The following is a 26,648-nucleotide window of genomic DNA, read 5'->3' as shown; positions in this document are numbered from 1 at the left end:
TTTTATTTGATGGGAGTAATAAGATAAATAAAAAAAAAGCGCGGAGACGCGCGACGCAAAGAGAGTATACCTTGAAAGAAAGTGTCCTGTGTAACGCCCACTTAAACTTTGTAAAAATAAGAATGATAGAACGACAGAATCTTTTTCTCTTTCAGTTCAGCAGTCCATCTGATTAATTCTTGAGTATGAGAGGAATTCACCTGCTACAAAGTCAACAGGTGAGGCAGGTCATTGTTGCACTACAGGTGCATCTCAAAAGATTAGAACATCGTGAAAAAAATCATTTTTTTGTAACTTATTTCAAAAAGTGAAACTTTCATATATATTTTAGATTCATTACATGTAAAGTAAGACATTTCAAAAGTTTTTTGTTTTAATTTTGATGATTAGAGCATACATGAAAGTCAAAATCCAGTATCTCAAAATATTAGAATATTTCCTAAGATCAATTAAAAAAAAGGATTTGCAAAGCAGAAAAGTTCAAGTTGTTTAAAGTATGTTCATTTGTGCACTCAATACTTGGCCGGGGCTCCTTTAGCACAAATTCCAGCATCAGTGAGGTATGACATGGAAGCGATCAGCCTGTGGCTCTGCTGAGGCATATTGAGCCTTCAGCTCGTCTGTATTGTTGGATCGACTGTTTCTTATCTTTCTCTTGAAAATATCCCCAGATTCCATATGGGGTTCAGGTCAGGCATGTTGGCTGGCCAATCAAGCACAGTAATAATGGTCAGCAAACCTAAAAAAAAAAAAGGTTAAAGTCCTGCTGGAAAATGAAATCAGCATCTCCATAAAGCTTGTCAGCAGATGGAAGCCTAAAGTGCTCCAAAATCTCCTGGTAGACGGCTGCATTGACTCTGGACTTGATAAAACACAATGGACCAACACCAGCAGACGTCACTGCACCCCAAATCATCACTGACTGTGGAAACTTCACACTGGACTACAAACAGCTTGGATTCTGTGCCTCTCCAGTCTTCCTCCAGACTCCAGACCTTGATTTCCAAATGAAATGCTAAATTTTAATTCTGAAAAGAGGACTTTGGACTAGGGGTGTGCCATATCATACCGTCCACAATACCAGTATAAATTTGTACATAATATAAAAGTGTCATATCGCGATATCAATGATATAGTGACTTGATGACGTATTTCCTAGGGAAATGATTGTTTGGCGGCCGAAAATAACTAAAAAAAATCAAATAAAATGCTCTTTCGGTGTTGAAATGCTGAAATCTGTGCTGAAATTGTTACTCGTCAGTTGCTCAGTAACACTTTTATGAATTTTTACAAGGCATGACAATGTGATACCTGCATCTTCCCAAATTAGTAATGAGAATAATTTATAAATCTGCTGCTGTCAACAAAAAGAAGCACTGAGGACTTCCTGCGGGTTTCCGGCAAAATAAAAGCTCCATCAACATTGTAATATTACTGTTGTTCTGTTAAATAAAATTAAAAAGACAATAATAATTATAATAATTTCAACAGCTCTATTAATACATTTATTATAACGTTCACACATAGTGTTCAAATTGGGATCTTTAATATTTCCTAATGTTTTCAAATAATTTCCTTCTGCTCAGTAAGTCTGCATTTATTTGCATGCCTGATTCAAGAAGGGAGTCTCAAAAATGGCCACAAAAATATTATTTTACTAACTTATTAATTTTAAGTTAAATTTTGCTTTGTTGGTATAATGTCTGCTAAAATGTTAAAAACGTTATGTGTTAAATAAGTATTTTTAAATTGTTGTTTTGTATTAGTGTACGTTTAAAAATGATTTATTCCATGTAGTGTCCATTTCATTCATTTAACATTTAATATTGGAGGCATCCAAGTTATTTAACACATTTGAACATTTAAAAAAAAAGTAACACAATAGTTACTTTCCCTGGTAATTGGTTACTTTTGTAATGATGTAACTCAGTTACTATTTGTGAGAAGTAACTATAACTAAAACTATAACTTTAAAGTAACTTGCCCAACACTGGTCAATACTATTGCACTTCAATGCTGCTTCTGCCACCTTATGACAATAGATTTACACTTCGAATTAGGTATTCTGTGATCAATGACAGTAGCTCATTGGAAAAGGATGGAAAATGCCCTTCATTGTGTTTACACTAATAAATGCTGCTGCCTGCCAGCTGCAATCACCAAACGTTCCATATTTTTTTTTTTTTTATATCGTCATAAATATCATTATCGCAACTATTCTTGAAATATCATGATATAATTTTGAGGCTATATTATATAGCCTCAAACTTTGGACCGCTGAGCAACAGTCCAGATATTTTTCTCCGTAACCCAGGTAAGACGCTTCTGACGTTGTCGCTGGTTCAGAAGTGGCTTGGTAGCCCTTTTCCTGAAGACGTCTGAGCGTGGTGACTCTTGATGCACTGACTCCAGCTTCAGTCCACTCCTTGTGAAGCTCTCCCAAGTGTTTGAATCAGTTTTGCTTGACAGTATTCTCAAGCTTGCAGTCATCCCTGTTGCTTGTGCACCTTTTCCTACACAAATTCTTCCTTCCAGTCAACTTTGCATTTAATATGCTTTGATACAGCACTCCGTGAACCGCCACACCTTTCAGTAATGACCTTCTGTGACTTACCCTCTTTGTGGAGGGCGTCAATGATTGTCTTCTGGACCATTGCCAGGTCAGCAGTCTTCCCCATTATTGTGGTTTCAAAGAACAAGAGATACCCTGAATTTATACTGTAGGAATGGTCGTTTAATGAAACTCTAATATACTGAGATACTGGATTTTGACTTTCATGAGCTTTAAGCTCTAATCATCAAAATTAAAACAAAAAACCTTTTGAAATGTCTTACTTTACATGTTATGAATGTAAAATATATATGAAAGTTTCACTTTTTGAAATAAGTTACAAAAAAAGTTTTTCACGATATTTAATTTTTTTTAGATGCACCTGAGCATAGCCTACTCGGATGTGAACACTGCAGGCTTAAAGTAGGCCTATTTAAAGATTAAATAATATAATCTGTACATTTCTTTCATGGGTCTCAAGCAGCAAATTCTTGAAGTTGTCATTTCTGCACAAAGGGACACGTTCAAGCTCAGACCGTGCCGGGTTGAACGGCATGTTTCCTGGAAACGTTGTGCAACGGGGTTTGAGATACGTTGGCTGTTTCTCAATTCCAAGAACGCAGATAACGGACTTGTGTTCTCGTGGAGACCAATCTTGCAAGGCTTCCTTGGAGGAATGAACTGCTGTATCCCTTCTAAGCCACAACCGCTAGTGACACCAACTGGATGGAGTTGAAAACAAAATTCATGTTCCGCTCCAATCTGTCATTGGTTGGCTAAACAAATATAGTCCCACCCATAAGCCATGCTATTGGTTGAACTAATGTTGCCAACTCAGGTCATTTATATAAAAAACAAACAAACAAACAAATTAAAAAAAAAAACACGTTAAAATTGCATGAGGATGAAGATAATTTTTCTTTCATTTTTGGTTGAACTATTCCACCACGGAACATCAGCAGAATTAAAGGCTTGTGAAAGATTGAGATACAGTAATAATGAGTGACCGCTAAGTGGCAGCAAAAAGAACAGACCTTCTGCAGAGACACAAATGGTTTAACGATCTTATAACAGATACAAGATCCTCTCTTGTATACGTCAAACATAAAAAATTAAAATTAAAATATTGGCACAAATATAGCACCACTATATTCTTTTGTCCAGGCCAGCTTTGTTATGGGACTGTGTAATAGACTCTTACTTGTCTGTCCATAGGGTATTACTATAAAATTTAGCCTACTACTATGGTCCCTTAAGCCTGGGAATGTCAACAATGTCCAGGCAGTTTTAATCCAAGAGGATGAACCTTACAACATTACAATTATATACCTACACATAGACGCTACATTAAGTTCAAGGTCATGGCAGCTGTGATGTTTTGTTTTTTGCTTTCAGCTCCAGGGATCGTGTGTGTGTGTGTCTCTGAGGTTTCACATTGCCACTTCAGCAAGAAATAGCGACTGTGTCATGATCTCAAATCAAGGCCATTCACTGCTACGCTCCAAAAACTCAACCTACAGGTTACATATATGCCTTTGTTTACTGCTCGCGCATATGTTCTCACAAAATGAGAGGAGGAGAGTGTAAAGATTTGACTGACAGGCATTTTTTGAATCTAGAGATTGTTTCCCAGACAGCGTTATGTGCTTGTATTATTAGGACACATTGCATACACTTGTTCATATGTGCTAGAAATAGTATGCTTTATGTATGCATAACATTGAAGAATGTGTATTCACTAGGCTGTCAAAAAATTATTTAATTTTCATGATCAATCGCATATCAATATTCGATCATTCCAATTTTTTTAATGTTTGCCATAAATTTGTCCTGCCATATATTTTTCCTTATTGTATATTCTATTTAGGCTATTATGCAAGTAAAATATTATTTCATGTTGACTTTCAAACTGTCAGTCACACCCACCACACATGAGATCACTTTAATATATCAGTTGTTTCTTGTAAGTGTCCTGCTTCTCAGATGTTTCTACTGAGAAAAGATCTCATACGTGAGTTTCAGAAGAGAGTGCAACAATATATCAAGACTGTTCTCAAGTTTGCCCAGATTGTATGTCAACTATTGTCTGTTTTGTGTTTCTTTGTGTCTGTCCCTTCAGAAACATCATATACACCTAAATAAATGAATATGAAAAGAAAAAAAAATAAAAGTTGCTTACACGTATAAAACAAAGACTCATTAAGTCTCAACAGTGACCACAAAAAAAGCATATATATATATATATATATATATATATACACACACACACACACACACACACACACACACACACACACACACACACACACACACATATATATATATATATATATATATATATATATATATGTTCTATTAGGTAACAATACATCAAAAAGAATATCAAAAGAACAATTCCTATCATAATGAAACAATAAGATACAAAAACTGTTCAATATAGTGTGCTATATATTATAGCTATTAAATAGGAGAGCATATGTCCTGTTTTGAGCTAATATATAGCCTAGCCTACATAGCCTACTATGAAACCCATTGACCAATATCGGACCAAAATTGGTCACTTTATATTCAAAATCATAATGTATAAAGCTGTTGTCATAGATGCTAATTTTGTTACATCATGTCACTTGTTTTATTATAATAAAAAAAGCGTGAGGAATTTAACTTTTAACTTTTTTAGAATACAGTGTCATGCGCGAGACGCTGCAAAAGGCGGGAGTGCAACGGTCAAACAGTCAGTTTGGCGCGTTTACATATAAAAGCAGCGCAGTGGAATGGAAAAACGTGTTCTGTGTGAAAAACTAAGTTCTTTTTGACCAGTCACCATTTTCATCCTCCCTTCTCCTTCCTCTCATCCCTCCTTATTTATTAGCAGGAGGACAGTCCATTTGTGGATCCGCTTTCTTTCTATTCCTGTCTCCCTCTGCCTTTCTTTCAGTCTTCGTTTTTCTCTTCCGCAGCCAACACTGTGTGTGAGTATTGCTGAGGCAGGGTAATGTAATAGGGCCGGTAGAAATAGTGAAACACTCTTGCATGGTGAGAGAACAGAGGGTCAAACAGTACAGAGAGAGAGAGAGAGAGAGAGAGACCCTGCATTAGTCATGTAGGCAGGATCAAGCTACAGTAACAATATTCTGATTTCTAACAGATGGGAAGTGCTGTGTTAAAAGGGAATCCCTAAGAGGAAGACAGATTTTTGACTCGCCAGGGCTCTGTTTCCTGTTCTGACCCATGAAAACCATCAGCATATATATATATATATATATATATATATATTTTACTTGTCCAGCCAAATTAATTATAGGTAGGACAGTGGAAATTTGTCAATTAGATGTTTTAGAAATGAAAATTATCTACATAAAAAAATTGTGAGCTCAAAAAAAAGTGAGAAGTCACACCAAGGCAAAAGGCAGTAACTTCCACATTATCACTATTTTGTCACTGATCACCATTTACAAAATCATTATAGTAACATCTGTATAAAGTCTAGTTATCATGGGCTATATCATCTCATATAGGCTGTTGCATATACTGACTGTATTAATTTTAGAATTACAGACACACTGCTCCCTTGTGGCACCAGCAGTGTGGTAATAAGCAGACAAAATGTTAAACGTGAGTGGATACTGTTTTGCAAGTTTTGCAACCAATTTATTTGCTATGCTCAGTAATGTAAAAGAATGCTAAAGTCCTGCTGGAAAAGGAAATCAGCATTTCCATAAAGCTTGTAGGCAGATGGAAGCATAAAGTGCTCCATCTCCTGGTAGACGGCTGCATTGACTATGGACTTGATAAAACACAATGGACCAACACCAGCATACGTATCGGCACCCCAAATCATCACTGACTGTGGAAACTTCAAACTGGACTTCAAGCAGCTTGGATTCTGTGCCTCTCCAGTCTTCCTCCAGACCTCGGTTTCCAAATGAAATGCAAAATGTACTTTTATCTGAAAAGAGGCAGTACCACTGAGCAGCAGTCCATATCTTCTTCTCCGTAACCCAGGTAAGATGCTTCTGATGTTGTTTCTGTTTCAGAAGTGGCTTGGTAGCCCTTTTCCTGAAGACGTCTGAGCGTGGTGACTCTTGATGCACTGACTCCAGCTTCAGTCCACTCCTTGTGAAGCTCTCCCAAGTGTTTGAATCAGCTTTGCTTGACAGTGTTCTCAAGCTTGCAGTCATCTCTGTTGCTTGTTCACCTTTTCCTACCAGTCAACTTTGCATTTAATATGCTTTGATACAGCACTCTGTAAACAGCCACCCCTTTCAGTAATGACCTTCTGTGACTTACCCTCTTTGTGGAGGGTGTCATTAATTGTCTTCTGGACCATTGCCAAGTCAGCAGTCTTCCCCATTATTGTGGTTTCAAAGAACAAGAGATACCCATTATTTTATACTGTAGGAATGTTCATTGTATGAAGCTCAAATGTAAATATTCTAATATTTTGAAATACTGGATTTTTGACTTTCATGAGCTGTAAGCTATAATTGTCAAAATTAAAACAAAAAACTTTTGAAATGTTTTACTTTACATGTAATGAATAGAGAACATATGAAAGTTTCACTTTTTGAAATGAGTTACAATAAAAAAATAAATAAATAACTTTTTCACGATATTCAAATTTTTTTGAGATGCACCTATATATCATTCTAATATGCTGATTTTCTGCTCAAGACACATTTCTTGTATTATCAAATCGTTGTGGTGCTTAATTAAGTGTGAAAACGGTTACAGTGTGTGTTTTTTTTGTGGCGAAGAAAATGCCTTTTATTTGAAATAGAATTATTTGTAAAATTATAAATGTCTTAACTGTCACTTTTGATTAATTTAATGCTAAAGTGGTTCATGTCAGTTTCATGTGATTATGTCTGCTAATTTAAAATGAATTGTGTCCTATTGCCACAAGTAATATTTTCCACACAGCTCCTTGTGCCTTAGCTACTTTCTTCTCTGCCGTCCCTTCTCACATGAACTGCTATCTGTCTGTCTGCCCAAGAGAAAATCTCCTCACCTGCTAGAAGCCAAAAGTGAAGGAGGGATGAATGTCAATGTTAATAGTACCATACAGAGGTCAAGAGTCAGTAAAATAAAAATAAATAAATAAATACATTTGTACACACAAAAAGCTACCAAATGCCCCAGCTTGGTTATATATATTTATTATATATATTAATTTGTTTTCTATAAAATAATGCATATAAATGTATTTTATATAATATTTCATTTAATATATATGCAATAATTATCTTAAATAATATATGCAATAAAATAAGTATACAATTATATAAAATTAATAAGTAAATAAATACAAACTGCACAGGAAAGACTGGAAAATCATGTGTGTGTGCGTTTATGCGGTAAGTATTTCACATCAGTTAGTTGAGACGACAGGATTTAGTGCCACTTTCCGAGGTGCCAAAGAGAAACTGCTGAGAGTTGACAAGCACACACAGTCATTCACATTACTCTCCATATGACAGGCTGCACTGTGACCAACACTGTAAAAGTCACAATACATCAAATATACACAATAATAACAAAAACAAAACTCAGCCCAACACAGGGCCTCCGATTATCAAGCAATATATCCACTGACCCGACACAGTCATGGAGTGTGGAGATGGTTGTGGTCCCCCACCTTGACTGCCACTAGATAGAGGAAACTAATAAATTTGGTTTCACTAAGAACAAAAGAAGAAGCTACATATACATTGGTTAAAGCTCAAGTACATACTAAAGAACCTTGAGAAGCACTGTGAGATTGGTGATTTATCTGTGAAGAGAGAAAGAAGCTGAACGAGGAATGCTAGTATACAGTAACTATAGAAAGTGATTTATGGGTCGAGGGACATCTGAAACCCTGCTGGTTTGATATAGATGTTCTTATTAATATAGTGTCACATTTCGGGGGATCACGCAGGGCTATGTATACCCACCATGCACTGGTGTTGTGTGTAAACATGTGTAAGGAGGTTCTCCCTGTCTTTCGTCAACTGTCTTAAGTATGCGTTAAGTATGAGTGAAACCCATCCTGGGTCTTTTTCAGTGGAGGCACGTGGCTCAATCATCGTAAATCTCGGACAAAGATATTTCAACACCAGGGCGACGACAAGAAACTGGAGATATAATTTATGGCATGTTGCATTCCACTCAGAAAATCTTACTCGATTGATAGCCATTCTTAAGTAGTCATGTATTGTATATAAAATAGATAAATTAATAAAAAATAAAAACATAAATCACATAATAGTAGATCTTTTACCATGTGCTCAGTATATTTGCTAGTGAATGTTGTGGGACTGTGCTTGTTCTTGTGGTTGTGTAGCATAGAAGCATCAAATTATAATAGAATAAATTTTATAAACAAGTGTTTGGTGTGAAAATTTGATGTGCTAAACATATTCATTTGAATTGATGGTTGTTAATGCATCTGTTCCAAAAAACAACTGAAAAAGCAAAATAATTTATTCTGAGTTAATTAAATTAAATCTGAGTGAAAAAAATGTCAAAATTGTGAGATGAATGTGTCCAGAATTCCGAGTTTATTTCTCACAATTCTGACTTTTTTTTTCTTAGAATTGCAAGAAAAAGTCTGAATTGAAAGAAAATAGTCACAATTGTGAGATAAATTTAGTTTTTTTTTGTTTGTTCCATAGTGGAAACAAGCTTCCATCAATCTCTTTTCCAGCACACTGCAAAGAAAATTGTTCAGCCAAATAGCTTTGTTTAGATTCAGTCACATTCCCAAAGCTACTGCTGTTACATAAAATTGCAACAAAAATCAGATCAGCTGATGAAAACATGTTACAAACTTATTTTCTTTTCTGAATGACAAACAGGTATCAGAAAGGAAAGTTACATACAGGTCTTTGTGTACTGGGGAATTTCTGATTTTCTATAAGTGCCACCTACTGTTTGAGCATGAAATTACAATTTCATTCAGGTCGTCTGCTGTTTTTTACTCATTGGTTTGAACAAATAGCATACAAAAATTGGCCCAGATTTTCATACCAAATATTCGTGCTGGTGTGAACAGGCCTTGAGCAAGGCTTTTTGTGCTTCGTTTCAGAGGTGGTTGTTTTTGTTAAATACCTAGAAGTCTTGACAAACAATGTCTATCAAGAAAATGAATGGGAAAAAGTCACTAAATAAGTGGGCGATCGCTATTGAGCTCCATTGGACTCAATTGGTAGTTATTTGAATTAATTCTGAGTCGCGCCTTCTGTGGTGTGCCGAGTTGCTGTCTAGGAGGAGCATTTCAAATCAGTCACCTATTTCCATGTCAGTCAGGATGTAGGCAGTAGACAGCAAGGCAGTTCACTAGGGTTTGTAATGGAGCTTTAGAAGCTGAAGACAGAGGAGCAGACAGAGATTTACTGTGAGGACACAAGAAGTCAAATGGGACCTGATTATTAATAGTAGCATTTGATTCGCTAGTGCCACCAAGAAAGTGATCTCTCACACACACACACACACACACACAATCCTTCATTCTCCTGCGTGCTGCGTTATGACCCAGTCTATCCTGAAATAGACAAGGGGTAAGCCAGAGTATATAAGACGCCTGGTGGATCCCCATCTCTCACCTCTGGCTCTCTCTCCAAGTCTCTCCTCCAGCTTTCCCTTCACACAGGTAAGGTTAGAGTTTAGGCATATCATTTCCTCTGAGAATTTCCTAAAAAATTGACATAAATGAAACAACTGCTAACATGAAGTGAGAGTACCATGAAGAGGTTTAAAATGATAATGCTGATAGCATAATTTGGTCTTGAAAGAATCTGAAGAGAAATGTTTGCGTTCATAATTGAGATCTCTTTGAGTTTTGATTGGAAACTGATATCTTAGAACATCTAAGCACGTTTGAGAACTTTTGTAACTTCAGCAAAAATCTCTATTCTCATTCCTGTCAAGAAGCATTTTGTTTCTTTATAATGGGTTGTTTGCATAATCTGGCTTACAGTATAACCACACTCTTTAAAATATAGGTTCCAAAAGTAGGATTTTGAAGTTGTTCCATTTTTGGTTCCTCAAAAAAAAGTTCTGTAAACCGTTATTAATAGAACCATTTTCCTACCCGTGAAAAACATTTAAAAAATCCACAAGAAACTTTGTTTCCATAAAGAGCCTTTGATGCAATGGAAAGGTTCCATGGATGTTAAACGTTCTTCATGGGACCATAAATGTCAATAAAGATCCTTTACTTTAAAGAGTGCAGAAGCAGCCACTGTAAAAATTATAATATACTTCAGGGACTATTTTCACTATCCTCAGATCTGAACATTCTAGAGAACCTCTAGATCCTTTTGAAGGTTCCACAAATATCCTAATGGTGTTCTTTAAGTACTTCACTACATATTGACCATTCTTGCAGGAACTTGTGGGTTCCTCAAAGAATTTACCTTCTCCAGTTCCATTGGTGTGACCCCGAATGGTGCATCAGTTATCTTTAATTTTACACTGTAGATTGAGCTTGTGACTTTTTGGACCACTGTTTATCAGAAAGGCCAAAATCCAAATAGGCAAACAATATTTTGACAGTCATTGTGCATTAGAACTTTCTGCGTGATTTATATCTATTTGTAGTTTTCATTGGCAAAGTTACTGTAGCAGCTGCATAAATAGTTGAATAGAGCTTGTAAACACCTAACGAATCATTAAGAAAACACCATCTCATCTATCATGTCATATATTTTTACATTTGAATTATCTTAGTTTGTTGTACTAGACTTTACTAGCTAATGGTTTCTTTTAGTATTCTGTTATTTCTTGTGGACTCAGCATGACAGGTTTAGGATAAGGTTTTTGTAATTTACTTGTAAAGTGTAAAGTTGACACCTTAGATGTGTAAAGACTGGTTCAACATCTGGTTTTAAACACTGGTCTCTCATTGGCTGCTGCAGTTGTGAAGTGTTAGATGCGGTTAAGCAATCAGATCTCTCTTAGCGTCACAACGGAGACACCTCAAATGTCACATCACTTTATAATCTGTGATCTCACCCCCCCACACACACACATATATATATAGTCTAAACTACAGAAGGATAGAGTTTCTCAAGATGGCAAACACATTCTTCTCCGAAAGGCCTTTCTGCCCTACCCAATACACTTGGATGAAACATACCTCAACTTAAATAGGCAAACATACAAACACATACACAGCTGTCATGCCTTGCGGATGCCACCTTTGCAACATATGAATGCTGTAAAGTTATTTACGGGCGACAGGAACTCTTGCAATCATGAGAGGCTGAGATGACAGCAATTGAATCTGTTCTCTTGGCAGCGGAGCTCATTGTTGGTTAGTGTTCATTACAGCAGTTGCCTGAGCTTGGACACTAATGGATCTAATAGTAAGCTGATACAGCAGGAGGATTTGGTTTAACATTAGTACCTTTGGAATAGTAACTGCCATTTGGATATTAACAGGAGAATCAAATTAACTTGAGAATCAAGATTTGTTGACAAAATTTGCTGTATACTTAAATTTGAAACAAATACTAAATAATCTTGTAAATATCAGTTTCTTTAATGCAATTTCAATTTATTAACCAAAGCTCGAATAATCAAACAGCCAGAACACAAACTCATTCAATGAAATGCATGAACACCAAAGAATAAAACGGTCTATGCTATACTATAGCACCCCTTGTGGTCACCAGTGGTAAATGCAACACGCACCTGCGTGGCATTATAAAAGGGGAAGTGGTGTGTGGCCAAGTATGGTGACCCAAACTCGGAATTAGTGCTCTGCATTTAACCCATCCAAGTGTACACACAGTAGTGAACATACACCAGGAGCAGTGGGCAGCCAATGCTGCAGCGCCCAGGGAGCAGTCGAGGGTTCGTTGCCTTGCTCAAGGGTCTCACCTCAGTCGTGGTATTGAGGTGGAGAGAGTGTTGGTTATTCACTCCCCCCACCTACAATCCCTGCCGGACCTAAGACTCGAACCAACCAACTACCTACGGGTTACAAGTCCAACTCTCTATCCATTGACTGCCCATATAATCCACAGCTAGAAGGATTTGTGTTTGTGTACTTGACTGAAAGTATGTTTCAGGTTTTAGAGAACAACACAAATCCGATATACAGACATCAGGTAAAAAGTCTGTATAGTAATACAAAACCTGCATGTAGTTGTACAACTTTTAGTTAAAGAAAAGGCTAGCCATCTCAGAGGTGAAAGGCATGACTAAAAAAAACAGATAAACAAGACAACACAATAAAATTAGCACTGGATTAGAGAGATGACTGTAAAATCCCTAGCAATAAAAATAAACTCAACCCACTTCCATTTCATAAGTCTACTATTGCATAAGTGTATTGTGTTATGTATATCACATGCATATATTGCGAAACAGAATATAATGAATTAGATAATAGTTTTCCCAGCATTTAACTGCAAATGAAAAAAAAAAAAAGACTAGACTGTTTTTCAGTCTGGGTCTCTGTACTGCTCAAAGCCTGCTGATAAATCCTGTAGTGCTGATTCACACACACACACACACACACACACACATTTTAGCATCCATTTAGTTTATATCAGTTATTATCACCTAATATTTTTCTCTCTTTCTCTGGCTCTTCTAGCTGTCAAGATGGCCATGAAAAACCTTTTGAAAGAAGACGACATCAAGAAAGCCCTTGATCAGTTCAAAGGTGAGTTTGGTAATAAATAATAATTGCTAACACTTTCAAGTTTCATTTGTTAACATTAGTTAAAGGAATAGTTCACTCAAAAATGAAAACTACCCCATGAGTTACTCGCCCTAAAGCCATCCTAGGTGTATATGACTTTCTTCTTTCAAACGAATACAATCTGAGTTTTATTTTAAAAAATGTCCTGGCTTCCATGCTTTATAATGGCAGTGAATGGGGTTTGAGATTTTGAAGCCCAAAAAAGTGTGTCCATCCATCATAAAAAGTGCTCCACACGGATCCGGGGGATTAATAAATGTGTATGTAAATATGTATTGCCCATTGTTAGTTAATACATTAACTAATTTTAACTAATAGGACCTTATTGTAAAGTTACCATAATTATATGACATTATGTATTCTAATAATTTTATAAATTATAACAATTACAAGGTATTAGGAACATTCACGTTCCAAGAATGGTACAGGACATGCCGTCAATTATCACAGAAAATGATATCAGTCCCTCAGATTTTAAAGACACAAAAATTAATATATAAACTTACTTACAATCCAAGTCTATGGGTCAAGGCATTCTGGGAGGGTTCAAGTAGAAATGTGAAGCTCATATTTTTGTTAAAGCACTGATGTAAAAGCACAAAAAATAGTTATTTGAGCTGTAAAGTCTAATTTGTCCTTTTATTAGTGGGACTATTTTTTTAGGCATTTGTGGGTTATGTGATGTAATTTCTGTGGTTGCAGTTTACTAATGTACCAATTAAAATATGGCACAACTATCTTTCTGCTATTGAAGTTAATATTTAACGACTTTACATGTTCAATATTGAGTCGCGAGATATACTTTCCAAACAGTGTGTATTTCAACCCCAAACGTACTGTGCCTTACATGTCTAGTTTGGATCGTTTTTACGAACTGAGGGACGAGTCGCTATTGTTTTCTGTGGTGGGCAGTGCAATGTCATCATCTGAAGTGTCTTTCTCATAAACAGCTACGGACAGCTTCGACCACAAGAAGTTCTTTGATGTGGTGGGACTGAAGGCTCTGTCTGCTGAAAATGTGAAGTTGGTCTTCAAAGCTCTGGATGTGGACGCCAGTGGCTACATCGAGGAGGAGGAGCTAAAGTGAGAGACGCTTTACAAGCGGCTGCATGGTTTTACATTCGTGCCAACTATCTCTGAATAAAATCCTTTGCGCAACTGCCATAAATTTGTTTTATTCTCGTGTCATTTGGCCCGTCTTCAGAGCTGGTGTCTCATTCTGCCTTTATAACTGTCTCCTGTTGGCCCTCAAGGACACAGAACAACTGCGAGCAATTCACGTTTGCATTGATTGGCTCTATATATCTCCTCTGGCAGCATTCTTGCCCACTATTATTCATTATCAGTACATGACTGTCCATCATTGGCCAACAGCAGGGAAGTGCGGGGTTGCCAGATTGAGAAAAAGACAATCAGGGGAGACCTATTTTGTAATACAACTCCCAGATTGCGGTTTTTAATGGTAATGGATATCTAATTAAGTAAATTAGTTAAGTTACTTAAGTTAAAATGAAACAATTATCATTATTGACTCACCCACAAGTTGTTCCAAACTTGAGTAAGTCTTTTTCTTCTGTTGAAACCCAAAAGAAGATACTTTCAAAAATGTTAACAAACGGTGGTAGCCATTGACTTCCAAAGTATTTTTCCCCATACTATGGAAGTAAATGGCTACAGTCAACTTTTTGAAACTCATACAGGATTGGAACAACTTGTAGGTGCGTCAATGATAACACAATCTTAGTTTTTAGGTGAACTATCACTTTAAACCCCTCCAAAGTAAGTCGAAACTTTTTTTATTTTTTTTGTGGGGATCAATGTTTAACTCGCACACTACAACGGGTTTTGAATTATATTATAATATTTAGTCACTTGACTGTTGTGCCCACGCTGTGACCTGGGTTGCCAGATTGAGGTTTATCCCTTCATTTGGACAGGTTTGTGCTGAAGGGCTTTTCTGCAGATGGCAGAGATCTCACCGATAAGGAGACCAAAGCATTCCTCGATGCTGCCGACAAGGATGGAGATGGGAAAATTGGCATAGACGGTGAGAAATCTAGTTCTCTTAAAGGAGCAGTATCTCTTTCAATTATAACACACTGTGCCCCATGTTTGTTCTAAAAATTAAGAAATTTTTCTTAAGTGACAAAAAGTATAATTTAATCCATGTGCAATTTTCTTTCAGAATTTGAAGCTTTGGTGCACGAGTAAATCGTCAATATTTGGCAACCCTTTACACCACTACTCTCCTGTGAATACCTACAGCCAATCATAGTGTACGTCTCTACACATCCTGCCACGAGCCAGGAGCAGAACCGCCTCCTTTACCACATTTATTTATTTACCTTTTCTTTTTTTTATATACAAACTCTGTATATTTTAGTTAGCTAACCATGTCTCTCATAGAAACCAGGAGATTTCTGCACTGCTTTAACCTCCCATCTCTTCTTTTTTTGTTTATTTTGGCTCGTTTCTCTGTTTAAGCCTCAAAATGCTCTTTTCTTCTTCTCATCTCGCTCCATCTGTCATCCCTTCCCTTTTTCGCTCCTCTCTTGTGATAGAGCCACTGAACACGATGAATACATGAAGAGAAGGATGAGACGAAATGAGAGAAAAAATATTTAAGAGAGATCAAATAAAGCCATGCGTTGAGAAAAAATACTTCAGTTTTCATTTATTTCATTGACTCATCTAGTGCAGAGTGTTAGAATCCTATTCTTGTAGTATTAAAAAACGAATAATAATAATTAAAAAGCCATTATTTGCTAAAATTGGGGCAAACTTTTCCAAGTGGGGCTTACAATTAAACTGATTACATAAAATGGCAAATAATTCATACAATAAATCACAAATGAGTGCACCAATGGCTTTAGGGAATTTATGCACAAGTGAAACGTTATGATTAATTGCATTGTTGTGTATATTTTTCTTTTCAATTAGTCAGGAAATTAAAGCATGAAATTGATAGCCCTAAAAAAACAGTAAATAATAATGCTCACCTTGTCAATCACAATCACACACCATAAATATACATGACTTGTTCCTTTGTAATAAATACATAATTTAGCTTAAACACTTCAACACAAAAACCTTTTGTAAAATTTGCACTAAACCTATTAAAAAATGCTCACAAAAACATATGCATATTATATCTATCAAATACACAACATTCAGACACAAATATATAGAAACAAATTAACTTAACACAATAAAACAACACAAGTCCGCTTTGTTTTTATGACTACTTTAACCGTCTCCCTTTTTTAAGTGTTGATATGTAAATGTAGAAACTCATGGGATGTCACCAATCTGATATTATAAAGCTGTTCTGTAACTTTTGGAGGATGTTTTTATAGTATGTCTAATTTCATTTCTCATGATATAACCTCTTCAAATGATTTAGGTCACTGAATTCTGCTGAAAGAAAATGTAAATAATGCACTGAGAGTGACAGCTATACAGCTGGACATAGCCATTCAAATTAAATACTAATTTAGTTTAAAAAGTGCATTTAAATCAAGTTTTCATTCTAATATTAAAGTTGACAAATTGAGTTTGACATTTAGTAGACTCTGAACCAGTCAGAGTGTAGGTGATGTTTGTTTTTTGCGGTAGTTACTGTCAGTGGATTCGTGGTGCCGATCTGTCGTTGGTGACTGTGGGACGGAGCTTCACGGTGGCAAAAGGATTTGAGCCTCTAGAAAACAGGCAGAAAACAGACAATTAAGCACATCTGCCCACAAATTCCAAAGATTGTACTGCAATCAATCAATCAATAAACAGTCATTACTGTAATTTTATTACAATAACAATACAATATTTGATTTAAAGCAATATTTTATTGAAAAACTACCATGACATTTTTTAACATACATATTCCATTGTAGAACTATATATAGTTTTTTTTTATTATTTAAAATGTGCATTTGTCATAGAAACTAATTTCATAAATGATCTATTTCTCTGTTGAAAATGAAAACTCAAAGACTTCAGGAGTGTAATACCTGGGAAAAAGCGGGTGATCTGGTGGTTGTCCATGAGTAGTTGGCCTCTGTGAACATTGAACAGGTTTTATGATAACACTCACATTCACACAAAATACGACTTCATTAATAGCCTCAACCAAGATGAAGCCTCAACAAGAACCTGAACCTGAATCTACAGTGTAGATTCAACACTTACTTCAGAGCTTGAGTCGGTCTTTCGCTCAGGCAACGGAGAGTTTGGTAGGGGCGGAGCTGGAGGCGAGAGTTCATTATAATTCTTGTGCTCTACTTTGATCTCAAAATGAGACTCCGCCCTCCTGTCCGGGAGGGGAGATATCGGTCGAATATCAGCTGATCCACGGCGGAGCGGTGTGGCTGGGGGTGGAATCTCATGGTAGGTTTTTTGGCTGGTCTTGACCTCGTTGTTAGACTTCACCTTCTTTTCAGGGAGGGGAGAGATTGGGCGAAAATCAGCCGACGCGCGACGCATAGATACCACTGGGGACGGGATTTCACTGTAGCCCTGGGTATCTGAATATTCTGATTGGCTGGTTGGCTCCAGGAGGTTGTTCATGCTGTGGCTTCGGTGCGACGTGCTACTAAAAACATTAAGACGTTAGCATCAAATTTGATACATTTTTAAGTAGTTACAACTCATACTCAACTTTACCTTGAGCCCAAAGGTAGAAAGTCTTCAGTGGATGCCACATAGGCAGCAGGAAACCAGCCTTGACTAAAAAGACACAAAAAACAATTGTAAAGCAATGGTAAGTGTAACAGCACCTTTAGCCGTGGTACTGACAGTAGACGCTCTCACCGGAGGCTTGAGTCATGGCGTCCATACAGCCAACCGTTGCGTGGTTCTGATATGAGCACAGTCACAATGTCACCATGGGAAAATGGCAGCAGGACTGGATTGGATGAAGCAGGATGGGACACAATGGCCCTCATTGAGCGGCCACCACCTAGACCCAAAGACTCGCCCACAGAGCTGGAGCGAGAACGACTTGGGAGAGGAGACGGGGCTGCGAAGAGGTTTAAACAGTCAATCTTAACAGAACATTAGGGTAAATTACACATTGACTTAGTTGTGAACTTTTATAGAGTCAAAGTTAAGACTTGAGTCTCCAGACCTCTAGAGGGCACTCTGCCCAGCGGCTCACGGTCCATTTCTCGGTCTCCAGTCTGCAGCAGAGAGCCCAGAGAGCTCTTTAACTGCAAGACACATCATGATAGACCTAAATCTTAGGGTTACCAAGCTTCGAAACAACACGAAAGAGTAAAATGCGACTAAAATGGATTTTGCAGAGTAAATGTAAAGACTATGGGACCCTCATCACACTTTTAAAATCAGGTTAAATTATTAGAGATTGTTGAGGTGTTGAGATTGCAAAGTGTTAATGACAGACTATTATAATCAGCTGATATTATTAGAGTTTGAAGTATTATGTTAGTTTAGCAGCACGTTAACTTCAGACTCTATTAAAATGACTTGAGATTGTTAGAGTTTGTTGGCATATTGAGATGTTAGTTTAGCAACACGCTAATATCAGACTTTCAGAATCAGCTGAGAATGTTAGTTTAAGTACTGATATATTATCTTAGCAACATGCTAATTTAAGACTCTTTAGAATCAGTTGAGATTGTTAGTTTGTTGATGAATTGAGATGCAAGATTAGCAACATGCTAATGAGAGACTTTCAAAATAAGCTGAGATTGTTAAAGTACTGAGATGTTAGCTTACAAACATGTTAATGTAAGACTCCTTTAGAATCCGTTGACATTGTTAGTTTGTTGATGAATTGAGATGTAAGCTTAGCAACATGCTAATGACAGACTATTAAAATAAGCTGAGATTGTTCAAGTTTGAAATATTATGTTATCTTAGCAACATGCTAACATCAGAATTTATTAGAATCAGTTGAGATTGCTAGAGTTTGTTGACATATTGAGACGTTAGCTTAGCAACATGCTAATGTCAGACTTTCAGAATCAGCTGAGATTGTTAAAGTACTGAGATGTTAACCTAGCAACCTGCTAATATAAGACTCTAAAATCAGCTGACATTTTTAGAGTTTGTTATGGGGTAAGTATTGAGGTGGTAGCTTACCAACATGATAAAGTCAAACTCTTCAACTTCAAAAAATAATTTAATAGTGTATAAAAAACACAATTTTGTAGTTTAGCCACAAACCAAACTTTAAAAAAATTTTTTTTTTTTACTGTTTTTTTTTATCTGCATTCTTAATGCAAGTCTTGTTGTGAGCCATTCATCGATGTCCATTATTTGAAATTAACAAAATTTCCTCCTTGTAATCTCCTAATAATATGTAAATAAAGCACTCCACCTCCACCAAAAACTAGCTGTGTATTGCAAATGACATTTCACAAATTTAAATGATGCAAAAAACTATTTCATGGCTTTTAAATTCACCCACAATTGACAGATGTGATAAAAAGTTAATTTTGGACCTTGTACACCACACAAAGCTACCCATCTGTTCCATGATGTGATTGTGGAAATGTCTGGGCTCGGCAGTTAGCCTAAAACAGCACAGAAAAGTAGGGGAATATGGATAGATGAGCAGTTACTCTTCATTCTCATCATTCCAGTGTCACCTGAGCTTCTTGATCTGATGGAGTGGGCGTTCGAGGTCTGGAACTTCTGCTCTCACTGACTTTTTCTTTCCAACCATCTGCTCTCTGCTGGAGAGATACTCCCGTCTGTCAACACACGGAAAGATGGTTGTGCAGTGGGCTGATAAGGTTTGGGTGGAACTGGAAAGAGGATCTATATGACTGAGTGCACACTGCTAATGAACTCCAGTAGAAAGCAGCTGTACCTTGTTGATAAGGTATAGTAGTGACTGTGTCAGTCCACAATGTTTTTCAGCAAGGAAACGATATCTCCTTTCTTCCTCTTTGAGAATTTCATGCTGGCTCTGCCTCAGGTACTGCATGTACTCACTGCCCTCCTGCATACACACAAACATATGCACTGAGACACAGGCTCTGTTCCAAAACATAGTGAGCTTCACTGCCGTCTCTCACAGTGTCAGATGCCACATTGTGTAAAAAGTTGAACTCAACTGTGTCATATTGCCAAAGGTACTTTTTACTTGTTGCCTCAAATTGTCATTTGTCGCTGCGTTTCCATTACAGATTTGTGTTATTTTATAAATGTCGATTAAAACTAAAATATTGTGAAATGAAGGCATTTCCATTAAATGATGTTATGAGACTAAAACGTAATTTTTTTAGGGTATTGAGCTGAGTTTGTTAGAGTAATGAGCTGTTATCTTAGCAACAAATGGCTATTGGACTCAACTGAGTTTCTTAGGATGATTCACAGGGCAACATCCTGAGCAATTTTGCCATGCAACTTTTTTGAGCAATGTTGCTTGGGCACTTTAACATTGAGAATGGGTAACGAATTTCTATCTGGATACTTTAGATCAGTCATGGGCCCTGTGTCTCATCCTGTATGTCATCAGCCTTAGAGTTTGTCAGAACATTGGTTGTTAGCTTAGCAACATGCTAACATCAGACTGTTTTTTTTTTTTTTTTATATTTATTTTTAGCGTTATTTGCCTTTATTGCTATAAGACAGTGTAGATGAGGCAGGAAGTGAAGTGGAAGAGTGGGGGCTGGATCCGGAAAGGTCCTCGAGCCGGGATTCGAACTCGGGACGCCCGTATAGCGCAAAAACGTGTTTTGTGTTTTCTGATACAACACTTTTATTTTGAAAGGTGTGCATTAAAGCTGTTGACACTTCTGTCAGACGCCAGAGAAAAACGTGTTGTCTTGATTCAGTATTTGCGGTCAGATAAAATGTTGTCAGGCTATACGTCACTGTCATTATTCTAAAATTATTTTCCTAACTTTTTACGAAATTAAAAAAAAGTGCCTCACACCTGTCAGCTGTTATATTGTGCTTGTTGCACGCACTCTTCAATGGCATGTGCTAATGCAGTGGCGCGTGCGGTATATCAATGTGGTAGTTATGTTAGTAAATTATTAAATTACAAAAAAGTACCAATAAATTACATAACTGGAATTTTTGGTAACACTTTATTTTAGGGTCTCTTAACTAGTTGCTTATTAGCATATTTCTAGAATATTAGCCTTTCATAGTAGCAGTTAAGCACATATTAATGCCTTATTCTACATGACCTTATTCTACATCCCTAATCCTACCCATTACCTAAAGTTAACAACTACCTTACTAGCTATTAATTAGCAGAAAATTAGGAATTTACTGAGGGAAAAGTCTTAGTTAATTGTGATTAAGTGTTCCCTATTCTAAAGTGTTACCGAATTTTAGGAATTAGGTCAAGGCAAGAGAAGATTTGGTCTTCAAAAAGACTTTTCCCAAAAGATACATCTTATTCATAATTACAGTTTTAAACATTCCACACTTCATTTTTTCAGTTAGGAAAACTCAATTAAAAAAAAAAAGGCTAATTTTCCAACTCCCCAAGAGTTAAATAGTTGAGTTTTACCTTTTTCTAATCCATTCAGCCGATCTCTGGGTCTGGCGGTAGCACTTTTATCGTAGCTTAGCATAGATCATTGAATCTGATTAGACCGTTAGCATCTCGCTCAAAAATGACCAAAGAGTTTCGATTTGTTCCTTTAAAAGGAGAGTTCACCCAAAAATTTTAATTACCCCATCATTTACTCACCCTCAAGCCATCCTAGGTGCATATGACTTTCTTTTTTCAGGTTGATACAATCAGAGTTATATAAAAAAAAATATTCTGGCTCTTTATAATGGCAGTGAATGGGGTTCGAGATTTTGAAGCCCCAAAAAAGTGCATCCATCCATCATAAAAAGTGCTCCACACAGCTCTGGGGGGTTAATAAAGGCCTTCTGCAGCGAATCGATATATTCTTTATAAACCGTAATTTCTATCTTCCGCTACCTGTCGTATGTGCGCTCACGAGAGAGTAGCGTTCCAGCGGATGACGTAGGAGTAGGCCTTTATTAAACCCCCGGAGCCGTGTGTAGTACATTTTATGTTGGATGGATGCACTTTATTTTCCTTCAAAATCTCAATGTCCACGCCATCGTTTTCAAAAGTCTACGTTTTGGTCCGTTTTGGAGTTTTCAAACTAAAACGGTGTATGCAGCATTTTTGAAAGTCTCGGTTTTTGAGGGTCGAAAACGCTGGAGTAGTGTAAACGACAGGCTTAACCGTAGCAAAACTTATGCATTTTAAAACAAAAACACAATACCGTAAATGCCGCCGAAGTATGTTAAAGTTTCTCAGGGTATTTAAATTTTAGCTTAGCAAAATGCTAACATCAAATTATATTAGAATTAACTCAGTATTTTAATTTGGACAAAAACACAGCACAAACAATGTATGAAAGTTATAATATGGGTGTAAATGTTTCCTAATGGTAATTCTGCACACAACATACAGAAAAGATAGTTCTTTTCTTCCAGTGTAAAATATTACCAAGTTTTTTTTTTTAATTTTCAAAGAGTTTGCGATTTCTGGCATCATGAGCAACAGCGACTACTAATAAGGTGCAAAAGACCAGTGGCGTAATTTGACAGCAACCCCTTTTGATAAAACTGCATACTACAATTGAATTAGCAATAAACAATACATGGTGACCCTTTCAGTGCAAACACATCTGACGACAGTCAATTACTGCTGAGTGCAATACTTGGCAAAAACTTTGTAGACAAAGGGAACATAAGACCGATGACATGGGTGACTTATCTACAAACCAAAATAACATCAACCCACAAATATGCATGCAGATTTGAATACTGTACATAAACTTACCAGTGAGTCTCTGAATGCACCACGTCTCAGCTGTCGCTCCAGTGCTGCAGCCTGATTTCTTACCTCTAATTCATACACTCTACGGCTGCCCTACACATAAACACGCAATATATCAGCTCATACACACATCTCAATACATAACACATGGTTCCAGACTCACTTCGATGTATTCCTCATCTAGCTTCACATTCTTGTCCATGGCCTGCAGAACCTCCACATGGAACCAGCAGAACTAAAGCAAGACCAGCAATGAATCCAGTTTATGAATCCAATCAAACAGAAAGACTTGAAAAAAAACCACAGAAACACTATTTACTTACCACACCCTCCACTTCAGCCGTCAGCTTCCGCTGGGTCTCTGATATCTGAATCAACACGTCACCTGGGAGACCAACAAATACATTAATTTAATAATTGATCAAGAATACATATTTAATAAGTGCAGAAATGGAAGAGTGGGTCTTTTGTGATTGTTCATTCGGTTGTGTCAGTTAATGCAGTCGAACCGTAACAAACTGAGACCAGAAATAAGCAACTGAATTTGTTGATCATCTAGCATTAAAGGGATAGTTCACCAATGAAACCTCATGTTGTTCCAAACCTGTAAGACTTTCTTTCTGCTGTGAAACACAAAATATGATATTTTGAAGAATGTTTTTGTCCATACAATTAACATTAACATACATTAATATCAATGGGGTCCAAAACAACATTTTTGGACCCCGTTGACTTTCAACGTATTGACAAAAAAAAAACAATTCTCAAAAATATATTCTTCTGTGTTCCTCAGAATAAAGGAAGTCATACAGGTTTGGAACAACATGGGGGTGAGAAAATTATGACAGAAGTTATAACTTTGTTAAATTACTTTATTAAAGAAATATATGAAATATTACAGTGATTCAGTTGAACTGGTAATGATTCTTGTAAATTAATTAACTAATCATTCTTATAATTGCGAATATTTGTCAATTATAGTTAGGATTTATTATAATTAAAAATATCTATAATTAATTATACCTAATTCTAGAAATTTTGGAAGTCTTAAAAAGAAAAGTCCAAACATTCATCTTGTAGCTTGGCCAAAAATGGTACTTTTTAGTCTTTTATTAACATTATTATATGTGCATTGTAATGATGAGTTTAATGTGCTGAGGTGAATCAACGAATTTAAAGGGGTGAAAGAATGAGACCATGCATCAATAATTTAAGTCTCAATGCTCACATGGACACCTGATCTTAAACACACACACACACACACACGTCTCTTCTCATCACATGCAGGTTTATATGCCTGTAGTAATTTTAAAGAGATAAAGACCCTTGTTTAATCCATGCTGTTCCATTTTTAAGCCTCTAAAACTTTTGTTCTGCTGTTCATCACTGCCACGGCGCTCTGTGCGTGTGACTGGAACGAAAACTCATTACATGGGCAGTGAGCCGAGGGTTTTGCTGAGCCAAATCTTGTGTTGTATGACAGAGGAGAGGAAGCATCTGCCACTGGACACCGTTTGCTGAAACATCTATTGTCTGAAGCACAAACAAGCTCTGATACAGCCAGAAAGTACAGATAAAAACTCGATGGACATCTTGCTGCACAATCTGCCCAACTGGCATTGGTTTAGAGATGCAAAAACACACACATTTTGAGTCTTACCAAGTGATCTGGATGATAATGTGTTGAGAGCTTGTTCGCCCATCTTAGCAACAGCACTGAAGTAGGCCTCGCTTGTCAGAGCCAAAGCTTTGGTACACACACACAAACACACACATGAACATCATACATTTAGGCATTTTTCAACATTTACTTATGATAATAGCATGATAATGTGTTGAGTTGGGTGGTTTGCTGGTTTTCCAAGCTGGTGTTTTGCTGGTCTTTAATCTGACCAGCTGATAAGTGCTCTCTAAAACCCTCAAAACAGACCAGAATATGGCAATCCACGCTGGGAGACCAGATGACCATCACAGGCTGTTTTAAGCAAGGCTTTTTTCCAGCAGGGTTGGCATTTATTATGTTTTTTGAAGTAAAAAAAAACAAACAAATGAAAATAATAATAAAACACACATAAACAATTTTAACAAAAAGAAAAAACTAAACAAAACAACTTAGACAAAACAATTTTTAACAAAACAAAGAATATAATGAAGACCAAAACAAAAAATAAACAAAACATTAAAACAAAAAACACAAATTTTAGGAAAAACAAAAAACAAAATAAATTGTAAATAAAAAAATTCACAAAGCAAAAATCCATAAATTTAACAAAAACTAACAAAAAACTAAGAACAAAATAAAAAAGTAACATAAAAGCAATTACATTTTAACAAAACAAAATGAAAAACTTCAATACATTTAATACAAACCAAACAAATAACAAGTAATAAAATAATTATAATAAAAATTTAATTAAAAACAACGAAGAACAAAATGATAAAATAAAAAAACAAAACAAAAACTAAACTAATTTTCACAAAAAATTACCTAAGAAAATGAAAAACAAAAACCCTAAGAAAAAGAAAAAGTAACATAAAAACACATTTTAACTAAACTAAATACATTTGAACAAAACAAAAGAACAAAAATTAAAACAAAACTTCAATATGTTTAATACAAAAACGAAAAAAAAAATATTTTAAGAAAGCAAAACAAAAACAACAAAGAATAACAAAACAAAAATAAAACAAAGAATAAAACAAAACTTCAATATAATTTAAAAACACACAGTTCAATACACTTTTAGCAGTCTGTGTTTGAAAACAAACACAAACGTTATGCTCACCTTGAAAAGCCTTGATGTAGCTGTTTCCTAAAGTAACCAGCTTTTGCAAGCCAGGATTAAACTGATCCATGAGGTTCTGAATAACCCAAAACAACACCATCAATATCAATGCTGGGGCATCAGAAATACAAGTTAGTGATACAGTAAATGTACAGTTAGCTAATGATCTCAAAATAAATGGCAAAAGAGTGTTCAAGTTAACAAATAAAGGGGTTTATATTGAAATAATGATTGGCTGTCTGAAAAATTTAAATTGACTCAAATCTATTTTACTATGTCCAAAGAGACTGCAGAACAACACGAAAGACGTAAAAACCAGCACCGATATGTTTGAAATCAATTGCATGGGACAACAATCAATAATACAGTTGTGTTTTTTATATAAAAATATTTGACTGCAGAACATCACGAGTGACCAATCAGAATCCAGTATTCCTGAGCCTTGTAATAACATTAATAATGAATGAGCATTCTCAGCTTAAATGAGAGTATCAGAAGACTCACATTATAAACACTCAAAGTTGATCTATGCAGAAGGTCACTGTTCGCACCAGACATCCTGTTTCTGTCGGAAAGTACGCTACACAAACCAAGAATGATGATGTAAAATCAAATTCAGAGAACATTATCAAATCGTCTACAGAAAAACACTGAAGAGAGTGCTTTACGTACCTGTGAGAGTGAAAGTTTTCACGCTGTAGTTAATTCTGTGTGCTGATACACTCTCTTTATGTCTATAATGTGTTTTTCAGGTCTCTGTTAATGCCTATTATAGGGCAAGAAAGGGCGAGTAAAAGAGAGAGAGCGAGGAGTCCACATCTGATACGGCCT

At 36.3% G+C, this 26,648-nt stretch overlaps 2 protein-coding genes across 2 annotated transcripts; one reads left to right on the top strand and one right to left on the bottom strand.

Annotated features, from left to right (window-relative positions):
• The first annotated feature begins 10,105 nt into the window (after positions 1-10,105).
• LOC306875511 (parvalbumin-7-like) lies at positions 10,106-15,900 on the top strand. The gene is made up of 5 exons (XM_079426139.1): positions 10,106-10,184; positions 13,140-13,208; positions 14,198-14,330; positions 15,185-15,294; positions 15,433-15,900. Exons 2-5 carry the CDS (start codon positions 13,148-13,150, stop codon positions 15,456-15,458), a joined length of 330 nt encoding a protein of 109 aa, XP_079282265.1. The 5' UTR covers positions 10,106-10,184; positions 13,140-13,147; the 3' UTR covers positions 15,459-15,900.
• On the bottom strand, positions 15,898-26,584 carry LOC306875510 (BAR/IMD domain-containing adapter protein 2-like 2). Its single transcript, XM_079426138.1, has 15 exons — positions 26,490-26,584; positions 26,322-26,397; positions 25,818-25,893; positions 24,692-24,778; positions 23,355-23,416; positions 23,195-23,266; positions 23,035-23,124; positions 20,077-20,208; positions 19,853-19,957; positions 18,367-18,448; positions 18,051-18,258; positions 17,904-17,966; positions 17,430-17,832; positions 17,252-17,298; positions 15,898-16,944 (listed from the first exon to the last, which is right to left on the bottom strand). The coding sequence occupies exons 2-15, from the start codon at positions 26,373-26,375 to the stop codon at positions 16,869-16,871; spliced, it is 1,557 nt and encodes a 518-aa protein (XP_079282264.1). The 5' UTR covers positions 26,376-26,397; positions 26,490-26,584; the 3' UTR covers positions 15,898-16,868.
• Positions 26,585-26,648: the final 64 nt, after the last annotated feature.

This window comes from Barbus barbus (genome assembly GCF_936440315.1).
Source record: "Barbus barbus genome assembly, chromosome: 9".
In the NCBI taxonomy this organism is placed as follows: domain Eukaryota; kingdom Metazoa; phylum Chordata; class Actinopteri; order Cypriniformes; family Cyprinidae; genus Barbus; species Barbus barbus.
This window is presented reverse-complemented; position numbering and strand designations above follow the sequence as displayed.

What these genes read in the sequence shown, in the direction of transcription:
- LOC306875511 (XM_079426139.1), top strand. Translation starts at nt 13,148, where the DNA reads ATGGCCATGAAAAACCTTTTGAAAGAAGACGACATCAAGAAAGCCCTT. An exon ending in AGCCCTTGATCAGTTCAAAG is followed by an intron (nt 13,209 to 14,197) that starts GTGAGTTTGGTA and finishes TCTCATAAACAG; the next exon opens with CTACGGACAGCTTCGACCAC. An exon ending in TGGGAAAATTGGCATAGACG is followed by an intron (nt 15,295 to 15,432) that starts GTGAGAAATCTA and finishes ATTTTCTTTCAG; the next exon opens with AATTTGAAGCTTTGGTGCAC.
- LOC306875510 (XM_079426138.1), bottom strand. Translation starts at nt 26,375, where the DNA reads ATGTCTGGTGCGAACAGTGACCTTCTGCATAGATCAACTTTGAGTGTT. An exon ending in CGGCTGAAGTGGAGGGTGTG is followed by an intron (nt 23,267 to 23,354) that starts GTAAGTAAATAG and finishes GTCTTGCTTTAG; the next exon opens with TTCTGCTGGTTCCATGTGGA. An exon ending in TTTCTACCTTTGGGCTCAAG is followed by an intron (nt 17,833 to 17,903) that starts GTAAAGTTGAGT and finishes TAATGTTTTTAG; the next exon opens with TAGCACGTCGCACCGAAGCC.